This window comes from Lonchura striata, chromosome 9 (genome assembly GCF_050655825.1).
Source record: "Lonchura striata isolate lonStrDom1 chromosome 9, ASM5065582v1, whole genome shotgun sequence".
Classification (NCBI taxonomy): Eukaryota; Metazoa; Chordata; class Aves; order Passeriformes; family Estrildidae; genus Lonchura; species Lonchura striata.
The window spans coordinates 1,519,396-1,534,775 of record NC_140711.1 but is presented as its reverse complement, the minus strand read 5'-3'; the positions used below and the strand labels follow the sequence as shown (position 1 = coordinate 1,534,775).

Below are 15,380 nucleotides of genomic sequence, written 5' to 3'. Positions count from 1 at the left end.
AGTGGCAGCATTTTTCCACTAACCTAATTACGGAGCTGATTACATGCAGTAGTTTAGAGAGACTTCTTCCTGTGACTAGGTGGAGACAGGGGCCTCTCAGAGTACAACCAAACAGTGGGGGAAAATGTCTTGAGTCCTCAAGAGTCTCCCAAGAAGGTTGTAACACAGGTAAATAGGGTGACAATGCATTTATTTCTGGGTGGAAATGCATTTATTTTTTGAAATCTTTGAAAAAACGAAGCTTTGCAACATACATTTTGTCTCAAGTAAGTTTCAGGCCTCAGCTGTGATCAGAAGGGGTCAGCATGCAAGTGAGATAACAGAATTTTACTGCAAAAACGATTTGATTCTGCACTTATTAAATACCTGTCTTCTGTAGTTAAGTGGCTCAAAGAGCAAATGTGAGCATGCTCACTGTTTAGTTAGGATTTATCATACTCGGGATATCTGTGAACACCATTTGTGTGTGCTCCACCTTAATGGATGGGCACTGGTCAACACTTTCTGTTATCCCAGGCACATGGCACATGGCAGGTGTCTGTCCTGATTCTCAGTCCAAAGGAGGGGGTGCTGTGGTTTGAAAACGAACAAAATTAGTGACGTTTTGATGACTTGTCCAAGTGTAACTGCATTCCTTTTGCCACCCTTTGTCCCAGTGGTTCCCAGCGTGGCCACGATCATTATCATCATCTGTGTGAGCATCCTGGTGTTGGTGGTAACACTGGGTGTGTTCCGGCTACGCTCAGCCCGTCAGCACAGCTCCATGGGACACAAGGGAACCAAGGAGAATGAGATGGACTGGGATGACTCTGCTCTCACCATCACTGTCAACCCCATGGAGGTACTTAACTGGGGCACAGCACTGCATCCTGGCACTGCCAGGAGGCACTGGCTGGGCGGGCAGTGGGTTTGAGCTTCTTTCAGGGTGCAGTTGTTCAGCTGTGTGTGTGTGTACACTAAAGACCCCAGCCCAGTTCTCAGCTCTGCACACCTTGATCAGATATAATTGAGAACTTCAGATTTGTTATCATGTATAATTACTAAAGAAGATGGTGAAGAACTCTCACGTACAGCATCACCTCCACTCCATCCATGTCTGTTTGTAGGTACCCAAGATGATATAGTTCCTTTGGTTTTAACTTTTTCACGTAAGCATTTATACACTAAAAGGAGGGGAAATCATCAGCAGTTTAAAGAAGCTGATGTTGAAGGTTTAAATTTTGTTAGTGTGGCTAAAAAACAGATTGATTATTGACATTACATTCTTCTTGCAGTAGTTTTTGAATATTTGCTACCAACTTGTATAAATTGGATGCTTAATAATCACATGATGATGGAAAGCAGATTTGCCCAGCATGTTAGCATTTATAAATGCTCATTTGAGACAGCTCTGGCTGTCAAGAAGGCACCTTTCTGCTACTGTCTTATTTCTTTAAATGTATTGTAGAAATATGAAAAGCCACACCAGACAGAAGAGGAGAGTGAGGAAGAAGACATAGACGATGAAGAGGAAGACACAACCAGTGCTGAATCAGATGACAGTGAAGAGGAGGAAGAGGAGGAAGAGGAGGAAGTGATTGTCCGAAAGGGAGACAAACAGAATGCCACTAGGCAAGAGCAGTTGGAGTGGGATGATTCAACACTTCCCTAATAACAAACAGCCCTCCAGCCACAGCTCTTTTGTAAAAAAACAATACAATGTTTTTTCAGAGTCTATGAATTCATTGAGAGGATTTGAACTTCTGCTTGCCTATAACTATTTTGCCTAAAATGATCTTGTTGTACTAATTGATAATGATAGAACTGACCTCTTTCTTACAAAGCATGGGGAAAAGATGGTACAAACCTCCTGGCACACAAAGTAATAAAGTAATCCAGAACTTGATCTGTTAGCAAGCATACCCTGCTTCTAACAAAGCAAGGTATGCTTGCTAACAAATTTTGTTTCTACCCTGCAGATGTGTGACTAAAGTCCTATCACTCAATCCATACAAGTTTTTGCCTTTACTACTTTTTTCACACAGGAGAGATTTCAGCTTGTTGTGTAGAATAACTTCTGTGGGTCCAAATACCAGTTGCCATATAACTTCACAGTTTTACAGGTGTAAAAAAAACTAAAATACACCTTTAAACTGGGGCAAGGCTTTAGTACTACAGGGGCTAAATTTCACCTGTCATCTCGTCCTGCCTTTTGGATATTAACTATCTTCTGCAAGGGAATATCTAAGACTTGACTGGAGATGCATGTGTGCTTATGTAGACTTGGATGGTGTATTTTTTCAGGTATGCTGTCAGACCCTCAAGAGAGAGATTTTTATCCAATCTATCAATTGAAATTAAAAACAAGTTTAAGAAAAACAGCAACAAGAAAGGGCTGATGAAGGTAATAAAAAAAGCCTCCAGTCTGTGTCCATAGATTGAGTAATATGGTCATATGCAAACTGTAAATTCTAATGGGATTGATTCACTGAAAATCTGTAGAGCTGCTCATTAGTTATGGAGCAATTAGTATTATTATCATTAGTATTGAGCAATTTGCAGCAAATCAATGCTTTAAACTATCTTATGGAACCATTAGCTTGCTGCAGCATCCTACTGAACTAGTGGAAAATAAGTGACCCCATTATTCCATAGCTATGTATGGCTGGGATTTAAACAATTATCTTAGATGAGGAAAACATTCCCTTTTGCTTAGTGAATGCCAGCTGGAATTCCTGTCTGACTATATAAAAACATGATGCCCTATTTCTTCTGTACTCCTGCCTGCCTGTAGTGCACAAGGGAAAGGAAGAAGACTGTGAGCCCTCTTCTGTGCTCATAATTCTCCCTTATTTCTTCTGCCTGAAGCCATTTATGTTGAGAGAAGGTTTTATAAAGAAGACAAGGAAAAATAAAACCTACTTGGAGCCAAAATAGTTGAAAACAAAAAGTAAAATCTTAAGAGGTTGAGAGAGCATTTTAGTTTGTTATGGCAACACAGAATATTTTTCTTAAACACTGTTTAAAAATTTTAAAAAAAGGAAAAATCAGAGCTACATATACAATGTGTTGATTAATCTGTGTGGTGTGGTTTTTGTCCCCTTAAGTACCTTTCAACTGCTTTGCTTACCAAATGCTGCAGCACTTGCTGGGGTAGCTGCTCCAATGCATAGAAAGAAAATGGCATGGAAGTGAATGCTGCTTAGTGGCTTGTCTGGGTTATTTTCCTGAGTATTTTGTTTTCTTTGCAATTTCATCTTTGACTTTTGCTTTTGTAATCCGGTGTTTAAAATGAGCTGCTTCCTCTTCTCCACTCTCCCAGTCAGTCTTGCCACAACAGGACTTTCCTGAACACCCTGAATGGTGGCTGATGTTGCAAAGGGTACTTGGAGTAATCTTAAGGGTACCCACCTCCCTCAGTACTGACTTATTAACAGCTCCTGAATGTCGTGGGATATAGGAAATATATAGTGTGCTTAGGGATTTTTGTAATTCCATTTTCCGCATTTAGTAGCTGAAGAGAAATACTGACAGCAACTAGGCCCTTTAGTAGAATATCTAGAAAGTAAATGAAAGAAGAATATATATTAATTTTAAAATTAGATAATCATGCTTTTATTTGTTGTGCCAGCAATCATGTCACATGGCTGTTAAGACTGGCAATACAGCAGATTTCTTTTGTTATAAATCCTGTTTTATTTTATTCTGTCACACATATTAAACTTAGAAGAATATGTGCAGAATCAAGGCCATATAAGTACATTTTATCTGCTGGAATAACAACTGTAAGTATGTCCACAATTTCTGTCTAATAAAAAATTAATATTAATATTTCTGATTTTCTTGAACAAAATGTTATGTTAGATCAGTTCCTACCATCCTAGTGTCCTAGATAATTTCTCAGTTTTAATTTTTAGTGACATGAAGGAGGCTCTTCATGATGCCTGTTATCAGCATGTATCAGCAAATCTTTCTGCTCAGAAAACATTTCAAAATTAAATGTAGATATTTAAAAGTCAATTTCAGATTTAAAACTGGACTTAAATTATTTTAAAGTTTTTGTTATTCCTGATTATTGTTATTATTATTGTTGTTGTTGCTGTTATCATAGCAAATATTAGGGCAACTTGAAAACAGCAATTTACAACCTTATTGACAGCCTTTAATTATTTTATATGTTTGTGAATTCATCAGTGTGTTTCCCCATGTAAACTTTTTGCTACTGGAAGCACATCTTTTCAGTTTGTACTCGTACATTACACAAAAAGGAAACAAAGTATTTTCTCTACTGTAAATAAATCTACATTTTTAAACCTAAGCAAAGTCATACAGGCATGTGTGTTATCACTAAAACTTGGTTTGCAGTAAGATATTCAGCAAACTAAATGCATCATTGTACTTATTTTAGATTACACACTGGAGCACATTATGCAGCATTTTTCATTCAAATAAACAGAAACATCCTTTTCACAGAATGGCAGTGAGAATGAGGTACTTCTTCACAAAATGGGCCCTAGAATATTTGTATACCACTGAGAGCAGTGGTTTCCTGAGCAAAACTACTACTAGAAAATCAAAGAAATATCAATTTTTCTAAAACAACTCTAACAAAATTGCATCCCCTCCAAAAATATATTATGTCCTGAAGGCACAGAACATAACATCAAACATAAACAGAACACACGATTGGAGATAGAAGCACCATAATGTCACCTAGGACAATAACCTACTTGTTTAAAAACCAACGAGAACATATACACACATATGTACATAAAGACACCCACGTGGGGTTCTTTTGCCCCTAATCAAAAGCCAAAATTCTCTCCTTTTCCCCCTGAAAAAACCATTTAGAACTGTAAAACCATTCAGTTGGAAAAGACCTCTAAGGTCATTGAGCACTGCCAAGCCCACTGCTAACATGTCCTCAGGTCCCCCATTCACATGTCTTGGAATTCGCCCAGGGATGGCGACTGTGCACTGCCCTGGACAGCCTTGTCCAATACCTGACTATCCTTTCAATGAGGAATTTTTTCCCCAATATTCAGTCTAAACCTCCCCAGCACACTACGAGCTTGTTTGCCCTTGTCCTATCACTTGTTACTTGAGAGGAAAAACCAGCTCCACCTGGCTGCAGACTCGTCTCAGGGAGTTTGAGAGAGTAAAAAGGCCCCTCCTGAGCCTCCTTTTCTGCAGGCTGAGTCCCACCAGCTCCTTCAGCTGTTTCTCATCAGCCTGGTGCTCCAACCTTTCCCCAGCTCTGTTCTCTTCCAAGTGCTCATTGCAGCCCCTCAGGATCTGTCTTGTGGTGAGGTGGCTTTTTTATACTAGCAATAAACAAGTCTATCCAAAGAAAGCAGTTCTGAAGAGGTACCCACAATCCATGGCACCAGGAATTCAGAGGTGACAACAGATGTCTAAAATGACATCACATCAATGATCCCTTAAATTTCTGGAGTTCTAATCTAAGGCTGGGAAAAGCTGTAAAACCTAAAAATGCAAATTGAAGATGTTATCTGAATTAATATAACTGCCTTAGTGGCTATTGTTGATTAATAGCTTCCATTTCTCTCTCATTTCTACCCCTTCCACAGGTATTTTATCTTTGCAAGTAAACTTTAAAATGCACAGTTTAGATTAATATCAATATTTACCGCATTGGCTTACACATCTAGAAATAGATGTAAGGTTTGTGACATCTTTAATACTAATTAAAATAAACTCTTGCTATTTTTTCATTCCAACAGGTAATACTTTGCAGTGGTGGTGGGACTGCTTTTTACCTCACCAGAGGCTAATGGGAGGGAGCAGTTTATTTTTCTTTCTGGCATATAGTGGTGCTGAGCTTGCTGAGCACCATCCTTACTCCATTTTGGAACAAAGTAAGGCTCAGAAAGGATGAGAGAGTTCTGAAGTTCCTGCTGTGGTTGAAATCTAATGTCTCAATTGCAGGAGCTGTCCCTGCTTGACCCTAAACTAAGAATTCAAAATAATTCAAAATAATGCCATGGGAAATCAGTAGCCCCAGGCGAAGGATGGGCAGAGGGTAATGCAGTAGCAGCCCTTACTGCACTGGGGAAAAGCCTTTTGAGCTTTGATAAAATATAAATAATAAATAACTTGTGTCTCAACTGTCCCTTTCCCCAGCTTTAACCTCAGAGGCAGCTTTACTTTTCTCCCTCGTAGGGGTCCTAGTGCACTGGGACCCAACACTGCCTCTTCTCAAAGTTTTGGTGCCAGTACCCACAGCTCTCCATCTCCACAGAACAGCACCTGGAAAGACTTTACTGGGGTGACAGCAGGTAAAGGTCTGGTGGGATGGAGCTGCACCTGGTACACTGGAGTAGAAATTATAGCACCAAAACTAAGGATATTTGCAAAAGCATATGGATACTGAGAGAGAGAGAGGAAACAAAACTGAATACATCTCCTCTAAGGGGCTTCCCATTCCCTTAATTCACACATGCTGACCAGAATAAATACCTCAAAACTAGGATATCCCCAGTCTCAGAGGGTATATCAGGTTTTATCAGGGTCTGCCTTGAGAACTGATTTCTTCCTTTAAGCAACTGCTTAAAGTAGTTCTACACCAAGTGAGTAAATCTAAGGAGACAGGAGAAAAAACCCTAAATGACAAAACATAAATATCAAAAAGATTGCCAAAGAAATCAAACCACCTTCTAAGTTACTAAATTAATTTTTGTTGGTTGTACATAATCCAGTGTTGTATAATCTCTCTCATGCTCCAGCCAGTATCACCATTGGCACTAGGTTCTCCCTCTCAGCACAGCAGAGGAAGCTGCCAGGCCTTGTTCCTGCACAGCCTCCCTGCCCCCAGAGCCTGTCCAGCTCACAGCATTCCAGTGCCACTGCAAACTGCCATAGGAACAGTAGCCAGCCCATTCCTCCAAGATTTTGGTGCTTCCAGAGAAACCCACACACTCATGCACCAAATCATTACACTTTGTAATATTTTCTACAGCACCATGAATCTGTGGTCCTGTACAATATTTGTACATTTGGGTCAAATATATATATATATATATATATATATATTTTAATAAAGAAAGGCATAACAAGCAATATGTGAGATGTTATGTAAACTGAAATGGATCAGTTTCCCTAAAGCTGCATGTCTTAGATTGTGTATCCAGTGATCAGACTTCTGATTGCTAGACTCTCCTGGAATCCAACTTCATTTTTGTTAGCATGGAGAATAAAGATACAAAGAATAGAGATAACCACTAAAGCTACTGCAGAGCAAAAATCATACTTTTTAACACACCCAGTCTCAAGAAATATTTCTGCTAAATATATTGGGAAAATTGCTCCAGTGATCTCTCATAAAGTAATTATAATTCATCACCTTTGTAGGATTAGCAAGGTTCAAGCCTGGTATGTTCTTTCTGATTTTGGTTTTCTCTGAAAAAGACATGGTCACAAATTAAAAATACACAGTACTTGAACAGTGCAAAAACAAAAGGGGAGCAAGGGCTTTAATTTCATAAGCCTCTGTCTAAGATAGGAGTTTTAAAGTAATAAACAACTGTAGCCCTCATTACTGAAACTTTGCCGAATAAAATGAACCCAGGAAGTTCTGTATGTTCATAACTTCATTCCTGGTGATGAAAAGGCAGGCACCAGAGCAGGTACTCTTTTTCCCTAGAGGCATTTTGCTGCCTTTGGAGTAGGTATCGCCAGCTCTTTGCTCGTTATGGTTTCCATGTCTCTGCTGGCAACAGGAACAGTGCTGCTAGAATCCTTTGGAATAGTCCTGTTAAAGAGCCTGGTGGTGAACCATAATTCAATAATTCTCCTGCAGCTCTGCTACCAGCCCTCCATGATGGAGCACTCCAAACACATGCAGAGGGAAAGACACAATGGATACAGTGGAGAGCTCTGGGCTGGTGCTTTATTAGTTACTGCCTCTAAAGAAACACACTCAGCAGCATGAAGCACTGCAAATTTGTGAAACAGAGTTCAGGAAAAGCCTTCATTCTTATTTTCAGTACTAGCTCATGGGGAAATTGTGCATTTATCAGCTGTTGAAGCTCTATGCCCATGTACTGTCACTATTTATATCTGTGCTGAGAACAAAAAAGCAGTTTTTTTCCCAGTTAAGTACATTGTACAATAAAATCATTCAGCTTTCCCTGGGAAAAGTGCACAAAGCTTGCCAAATGCAAAGAGAAGAAGCTTCCAAATAGGGAACAAAGATTTTACAATGGTATTCCATCCTTGTACTTCAGAAACCCAGAAAATTTCATGGGAGTAAAATGCTTTTCTGCAACCCTATTTCTTTTGTATAAATCTGGATACAGTTTCGGGTTTTCAGAGGCATTTAACTTCCCACCTGGGTATAAAGTTCTTTCCAGGTGTCCTTTCATGTACTAACCCATAAAACTATTTTTGGCTGAAGGTTTCAGGATATACTAAGGGGGGGAAAAGCAAAAAGTTATTAAAATTACAGTGTCTTTTTTTTCTACTCCTGCCTAACCTAAATATATAAACAGGTACAAAAGACTTGATCAGACAACCCTGACCAAGTCTGTGACTACAATGACATTTCAAACCAGCACTGAAATTGGCAATAAATCCTTGTCTACAAACTGCTTAATGTATGGTGGAGGAGAAGGTGGACAGTTGTTTTAATTGGGAGTGCTCTTCAGAATGTGGAATGAATCAACTACAGTCAGTTCCACTAGAAAATCAAATTATTATTTAAGGAAGAGTGAACAGGAAAGTAGAAGAGAATATTGCATGAATAACAGAAAGAGTTTACAGTTATGTGAAAAAAGTTGAAATTTGATCTCGTAGAAAAGAAAGAGACATAAAAGCTTGAGTGTCAAATAGTAAGAAAATGGAAAAAATTTCTGTTTCCATGCCAGAACTGACACTGTCACAATGAACAAGAAAGAGAATGAATGTCAGATGTCGAAGGGTTCCGAGAAGACCAGACATAGATGCGATACACACACACGTGTGTTGCATATATATACATGTGTGTACAAGAAAATCACAGAATGGTGCCCAAGGGGAGGTGGTGGCTGTGATGATGAAGGAGAACTTGCAGGTTTTTAGCCTGGCTGATGCTAAAGTTGCCTTCTTGAGTTCCAGTTACAGCACCTCCAGCAGAGCTGGGAAAGGAGCAGGGCCATGAGAGGTGTTGCTACACTGTGTGTGCATTAAACAGAAAAATTTAGAGCCAAGGCCAGCCCAGGGGGCTTGGGACAAACATTCTGTCTGCTGTGACTTGAGTCTGAGGGTACAGTTTACCACACAGTTTAATTTGAGGTAAGAAATTGAACTTTTGCCCACAGAGAGTTGTTGATTAGTTTTAGAGATTTTCTACAACAAACATACTCTATGGGTTGATGAGGAGCTGGAGACAGACAGACTATATTCCATACTGAAAAGGCCCCCAAGTAAACTATTTGTGGTGATACAATCTCCTAAATGGCCACACAGTTAGGAATCCTGATTTTTGAAAATATACATAATAGAAAACTTTTTAAGGATAATGACCATCTCTGTGCCAATCTGAGAGCTGAAGTTATTGCTTCCATTCTCAGAATCAACTACTGGCACATTTATTTTTGGCCTCTCCACAAACTGATAAAAAAGTGTGAGGTACATCTGAAACGAGATGGGGGTTTTGTATGTATTCTGTTACAAATACTGCACCACCAGTTGAGTAAATTTTTGGTTGTGGTTAACAGGAAATTCTGTTCAAAGGGTCATCATGACAGGGATGGGAAGACAGACCAAGGTGGATTATTGCTTTGCAGGGTAATAAACACTATGGGTGGGCTTCCTGAGAACTGTTTCATCTCAACATCAGTGTATTTCAAAGTTCATAGTAGACTTCAAATCCTAGAAATAAATATTAGTAGACAAAAGGAAAAAGTAGTGCAAGTAGAGTATTATGCTAATAGTGCAGAATTCTTTCCTATAATATATATTTTTAGCATTAGGGGTGGGGGTGCTTCAACCTACTTAAATGTTTCTAAGCCTGGGGCTTCTACTGCTTGCCCTGGGAGATTGTTCTAGAGTCTATTAGAATTCACCATTAGAAAGCTTTTCCTGAAAATTAATTTAAATAATCCTCTTTATAATTTTTATCTCATTAGTCCCAGTTAGACCCTTTTGCACCACTCTTAATAATTCCTATAGCCATGATTTATATCCTTTGAATATTTTTAGATAGTTATCAAGTTCATTGCCTTTGGTAATTTACTAGAGAATCTGTGAATCCCTCCTCATCCCAATTCATTCCTTGAGTTTTGTGTTTCTTACCTTTTCATGAGATGTCTTTAATATACAAACTAAATCCCCTAGTATTTCCTTAAATGAGTCACTGTCAGTTCACTCTGTTAAGGTGTTCTGTGTTGCTGATGTCACTGCATAAGTTGTCAAAGTTTAAACAATAAATTTAAATTGAAACTTGATTTTTAAAAAATCTTTTTTGTAATCCATGGATAAGTTCTCATATGATATGAATTTGGCAGTGTCTTTTACATGGGTATGATTTAACAAAGCCAACCAATAAACACTACAGCCAAGCAAACAGTAATACAAAGTATAATTTGTTAAAAATTAGGTTGCTGTCATTAATGTGAAAACAGACATTGTCATTCACGGGCCCATGTTTTTAAGGGTTGCTACACTTAACAGCAGCTATTAACTAGTAATTTCACTTAAGACAGATAATACTGCTTCTCCTCAAATGTCAATAGAATGCACCTACTTTCTAAAACAAATGCTCAAGATTTCTAGATAGGCACTAACTGCTACAAAGAAATATAATTTTGCCAGCTCTTCTGATTACTGTCATGCTGACCCTTATATTGCAAATTTGTGATCCATTTCTGGTCTCTGGCTGGCATGATGACCATGCAGTATGTTTTCAATCATTTCCCAAGCAAGCCTGTGTTTTCTGGCTCAGAAGCCACACAGGCAAACAGAGAAGATGTACAAAGGCAGCTTTGGTCTTTTCATTGATGTGTTTTCTTCACCTGCTCCTGCTTCCTGTAGTTGAACTCCAAACCAGAACTGGAATACTTGTGCTGGAAGAGCCACTTTTACTTAAAACCCAAGGGAAATAGAATTTGATTTCTTCTTCATTTGCGCTGTCTGCAAGGATTGGTGTAAAGGGGAGAGCAGGAACACTGAGGGTTCCAGGGGTGACTTTAGGGAGCTCTCTGCTTCCCTCAGCACATCTATGTCCCTAGTGGGTGTAAATTGTGCAAACCATATTGTAGGAAAATAATTTCCAGGAGTGGGTTTAGGTCACATGAGCAAATAATTACTTCCTTGGCATTGGCTGTTTGCCGCCACTGCTCTGCCCACCTTCCCAAAATGAGCCATGGCATGAGGAGTACCCAAAGTCTGAGGGACAGGAGGGAAGATGAATGAGTCTTGTAAGGTCAGGTTGCAACACAAAGGAGAGGAAAAAGAAGAGGAATTCCTGAGCAAGGAGCTGTAAAACATGACTTGTGATGAGCAACACGGCAGGAATCAGATACTCACCCTGAATAGTGCTGCAGTTTGGTGAAAGGGGTTGTTCTAGTTAGATTTAACTATACAGTTATTAAACAGTTAGATATTACTGAGGGTGTAGGATTTTGAAGAGCTGAGAAATTATCTCATCATGTTGAATGTAACAGCTGTGCTCTAATTGCCTGGGATAATTCTATTTCATGTGTCATCATCTCTTGACAGTAAAAATGGTATTTCATCTGCCTGCAAAAATGTACAATTTTTCCCACACAGTTCGTAATTTGCCAGATTGTTTCCATGTTAGTGCATTAGTTCTTGTTAAGGAGCAGTAACTGCAGTTGGCAGCATGAGTTTTGTAGCTTGGGATTGCTTCCTAGCTGTCCAAATTCTGTGTAGTTGTGGCCACTTCTATGGATAATGAAAACTATACCAGAGAAGGGATTAAATAAACATATGCTGTATGGTTGTACATACAAGGGTTGTACTCCGTAAATGTGTCTCAAACCAACAGACTGTTCAGCCCAGGAAAAACGCTCTTACATGAAATATCTTGTAGTTTATGTGAAATGACCATAAACCGTATCTTGAAATGTCTTGTTGCAGATGTTAAATGCATTTCTGAAAGCATGAATCTACACAATTTATGCAGTACAATGAATTAAATGACTATATGCAAATGAAAATATTAATATGAAATTATTTTTTATATATATTAATCAGCTCTTTACAAAAAAAAACACAAAACAACCCTTTCTTAATGAAAATGTACAGTAAATTTTGACAGACAATATAGTACACAAACCCTAACTTTTTACATAGAGAAAGAAGTTGTACAAAGCTCCTCCATGGTATAGTGGTGTATTTCATAAAAGCCATGTCAATTTGCACAGTCATTTATGAATTCAAAATTGTTAGTATCCATATGTTTTCCACAGGACTGATTAAATTCATATTCCAAATAGGTCTGTTATTTAAAAATTTGTTCTGTACATCCGTACATGTATAAAACCAAAGTAATTTTTGTGGTCACTACAGCACTTTCTGTGAATTGGCCAATAAATATAATTTTAGAATTTCACATAAAAGTAATGTTCTGTAATCTTTATTTCACTGATTATTGGGATGTTTCTCATTTCCAACATAACTTTTAAACACTAACACACCTCAGGCGGCAAAGATTAAATATCTGGCCCACATCTGCCATCTCTCTTGCTAATTCCTAAGGAGGAAAATGCCATGTCAAAAGACTCAGTCCAATTTTAGAGCATCTACACAACCTTTCATGCTGCTGCTGAGAAAGGGAAGCAAGGGAAAGGGAACTTTTTGAAGAGCTGCTGGTATTTATATTTAATGGCCATCTATTTTCCCTCTTCATTTTGGTGCGATAGAAGATGATAAAATATTAAAGAGAAGGATGAATATACTGCATATTGCACACATAAAATCTGAAATAGTACAAGGGGAAAAACCTAATTATGGGTCACCAGCCTATGAATTGCATTAGCACATGTAAGTGATGTATGTGATCTCATCACACATGGGAATGTGCCTGATGTCTCTTTGCCGTCTGTTCTGTCTGGAGCTCCCCTCCTTGTCAGCTCCTCAGGCTTGATCTCATTCTTTTCCAAGATGTTCCACTGATTACCTCAGGTCTGGTCTGCACAGCACAAACTCATCATGCACACTTTTTTACCACACACAGTTAAATAAGGTCTAAGATGCAATTCAGTCCCTTCCAATTTTCAGAAGGGTTTATCTCCCACTTCAGCAATCTCAGTGACAAGCAAAAGCTAAACCTGGATATCCAAAGGTCTGCCTCCAACCCCTGCTGTGCCACACTGAACACAGCAAGTGCTGGAGGCAACATCAGCCTTCACAGCCCTGTTTGAGTGGAACAGCCTCCCATGGCTGGCTGGAGTTTGGGAAAGTCAGGGAAAATGCATATCCTATACAGGGACAGTGAGCCCAGTCCTGTGTCGTTGTAGGTGCAGACTGGTATTAAGAGTTCAAAGATTCCAAACATAAGTCCCTGTTTACTGCATTTCACATCCAGAGAGTGCGGCAGCCTTAGCAATTCCCTGTGGTATAAAATTTGGGATTAAATACAGACACTTTCACTTTTTAATAATAAAACTTTTTAATAATAAAACTTTCTGAAGGTCTGAAATATTCGTTAATAGTAGCTGTGCTGAGTGTGCTCCCAGCAAGACTGGGACCATTATCTGGCTGCATGGCTGCAAGGCCTGTTTTCTTAATAGAAAAAAAAGTTCTTAAATCTAATTATGCTTCCCTCCTTGGAAAGCAATTCCTGACTTCCTCTCCTCTCCTCTCCTCTCCTCTCCTCTCCTCTCCTCTCCTCTCCTCTCCTCTCCTCTCCTCTCCTCTCCTCTCCTCTCCTCTCCTCTCCTCTCCTCTCCTCTCCTCTCCTCTCCTCTCCTCTCCTCTCCTCTCCTCTCCTCTCCTCTCCTCTCCTCTCCTCTCCTCTCCTCTCCTCTCCTCTCCTCTCCTCTCCTCTCCTCTCCTCTCCTCTCCTCTCCCCTCCCCTCCCCTCCCCTCCCCTCCCCTCCCCTCCCCTCCCCTCCCCTCCCCTCCCCTCCCCTCCCCTCCCCTCCCCTCCCCTCCCCTCCCCTCCCCTCCCTGCAATCTAGGTTTTTACTTTTTGTGTGTCATTAGTTAACAAAATAACAGGAAGGAAAAAAAAATTATATCCCACATTAGTCCCCACCACTCCCCTCCATGCAATATAGGTTTTTACTTTTTGTGTGTCATTAGTTAACAAAATAACAGGAAGGAAAAAAATTATACCCCACATTAGTCCCCACCACAGTAACCATTAAGTCCTGGTATGGTCTCTTAATAGAAAATATACATCTACTATGCAATGACCTGGGAAGACATGAAAGTCAGTGAAGTCTTGGACAGTGCATTTTCTTTCCAGCAATTTCAATAGTCTTTAGAACCTATTCAAAATTTACAAGGTGCTTTTTACAACTCCTGAATTTAAACTTAATGACTTACAATGAAATTGCAGTGATTCAAAGAAACAAAACAAGTTACAGGCTTTTTACAGAAGAGTCTAAAGTTTTCCTCTTTTTGTGACAATTCATAAATATATAAAAGAAAATTATTTTGGCTAATAATTAAGTCATAAAGTGATAATATATTTAATTTTGAGACTTCTTGAAGACCTCCTGAAAAATCAGAAATATGAGTTACGGCATTAGGATTTCCACAACCCTCTGAAAAGAATTATTTCTTGTTACAGACAAGACAACAATTTTAACTTATTATTTTATTAGCAAAAATAATTTGTATTTATAATTTAATTCTATTCATAATTCCAAACTGTTGTTAACTTTGCAGGTTTTCTAATAACCTCTGTGACCTTTGTTCCTGAATTTTGAGAACCTACAATAAATAAATCATGGTGGCTTAACCTGTTTAAAAATATGTGTCAAGTAGTCAAACACTCTGCTTACACCTTCCCCACTTACTCAAAGCCTCCTAACACAAATGCACAAAGCTGACAGGATTTTTTTACACAAAAAATACACTAGGAATAAAAAATTGAAAATTAAAACCTAAATAATACAAATGGCTTTTTCACTTATTTGCTTATTCACAGTCTATTGTTTAATACTATGACAATCTTTAAGCAGTCTTCTACCACACTGAAAAAAGGAAATGAGCAGCTGGTGCTAGTGCCAAAAACAAGTGGAAAAAAAGATATTACAGCCAGAAAGAGAAAGTAGGATTTAACTCTTCCCTGCTGTATGGCTTCAAACTGAAAGAGAGTAGATTTAGATTAGACATTGGGAAAAAAAATCTTTCCTGTGAGGGTGGGAAGGCCCTGCCCAGAGCAGCTGTGGCTGCCCCTGGATCCCTGGAAGTGTCCAAGGCGAGGC

At 39.0% G+C, this 15,380-nt stretch overlaps 1 protein-coding gene across 6 annotated transcripts in view; it reads left to right on the top strand.

Annotated features, from left to right (window-relative positions):
* CLSTN2 (calsyntenin 2) overlaps positions 1–12,560 on the top strand; it is a 350,034-nt gene extending 337,474 nt beyond the window's left edge. For all 6 annotated transcript variants that reach the window (XM_085587480.1, XM_031505652.3, XM_085587484.1 and 3 more), the window contains 2 exons: positions 657–841; positions 1,448–12,560. In XM_085587480.1, the coding sequence (XP_085443606.1) occupies positions 657–841; positions 1,448–1,651 (389 nt within the window). In that variant the 3' untranslated portion in view covers positions 1,652–12,560. The remainder of the gene's footprint in view (positions 1–656; positions 842–1,447) is intronic.
* The last annotated feature ends 2,820 nt before the right edge of the window (positions 12,561–15,380 follow it).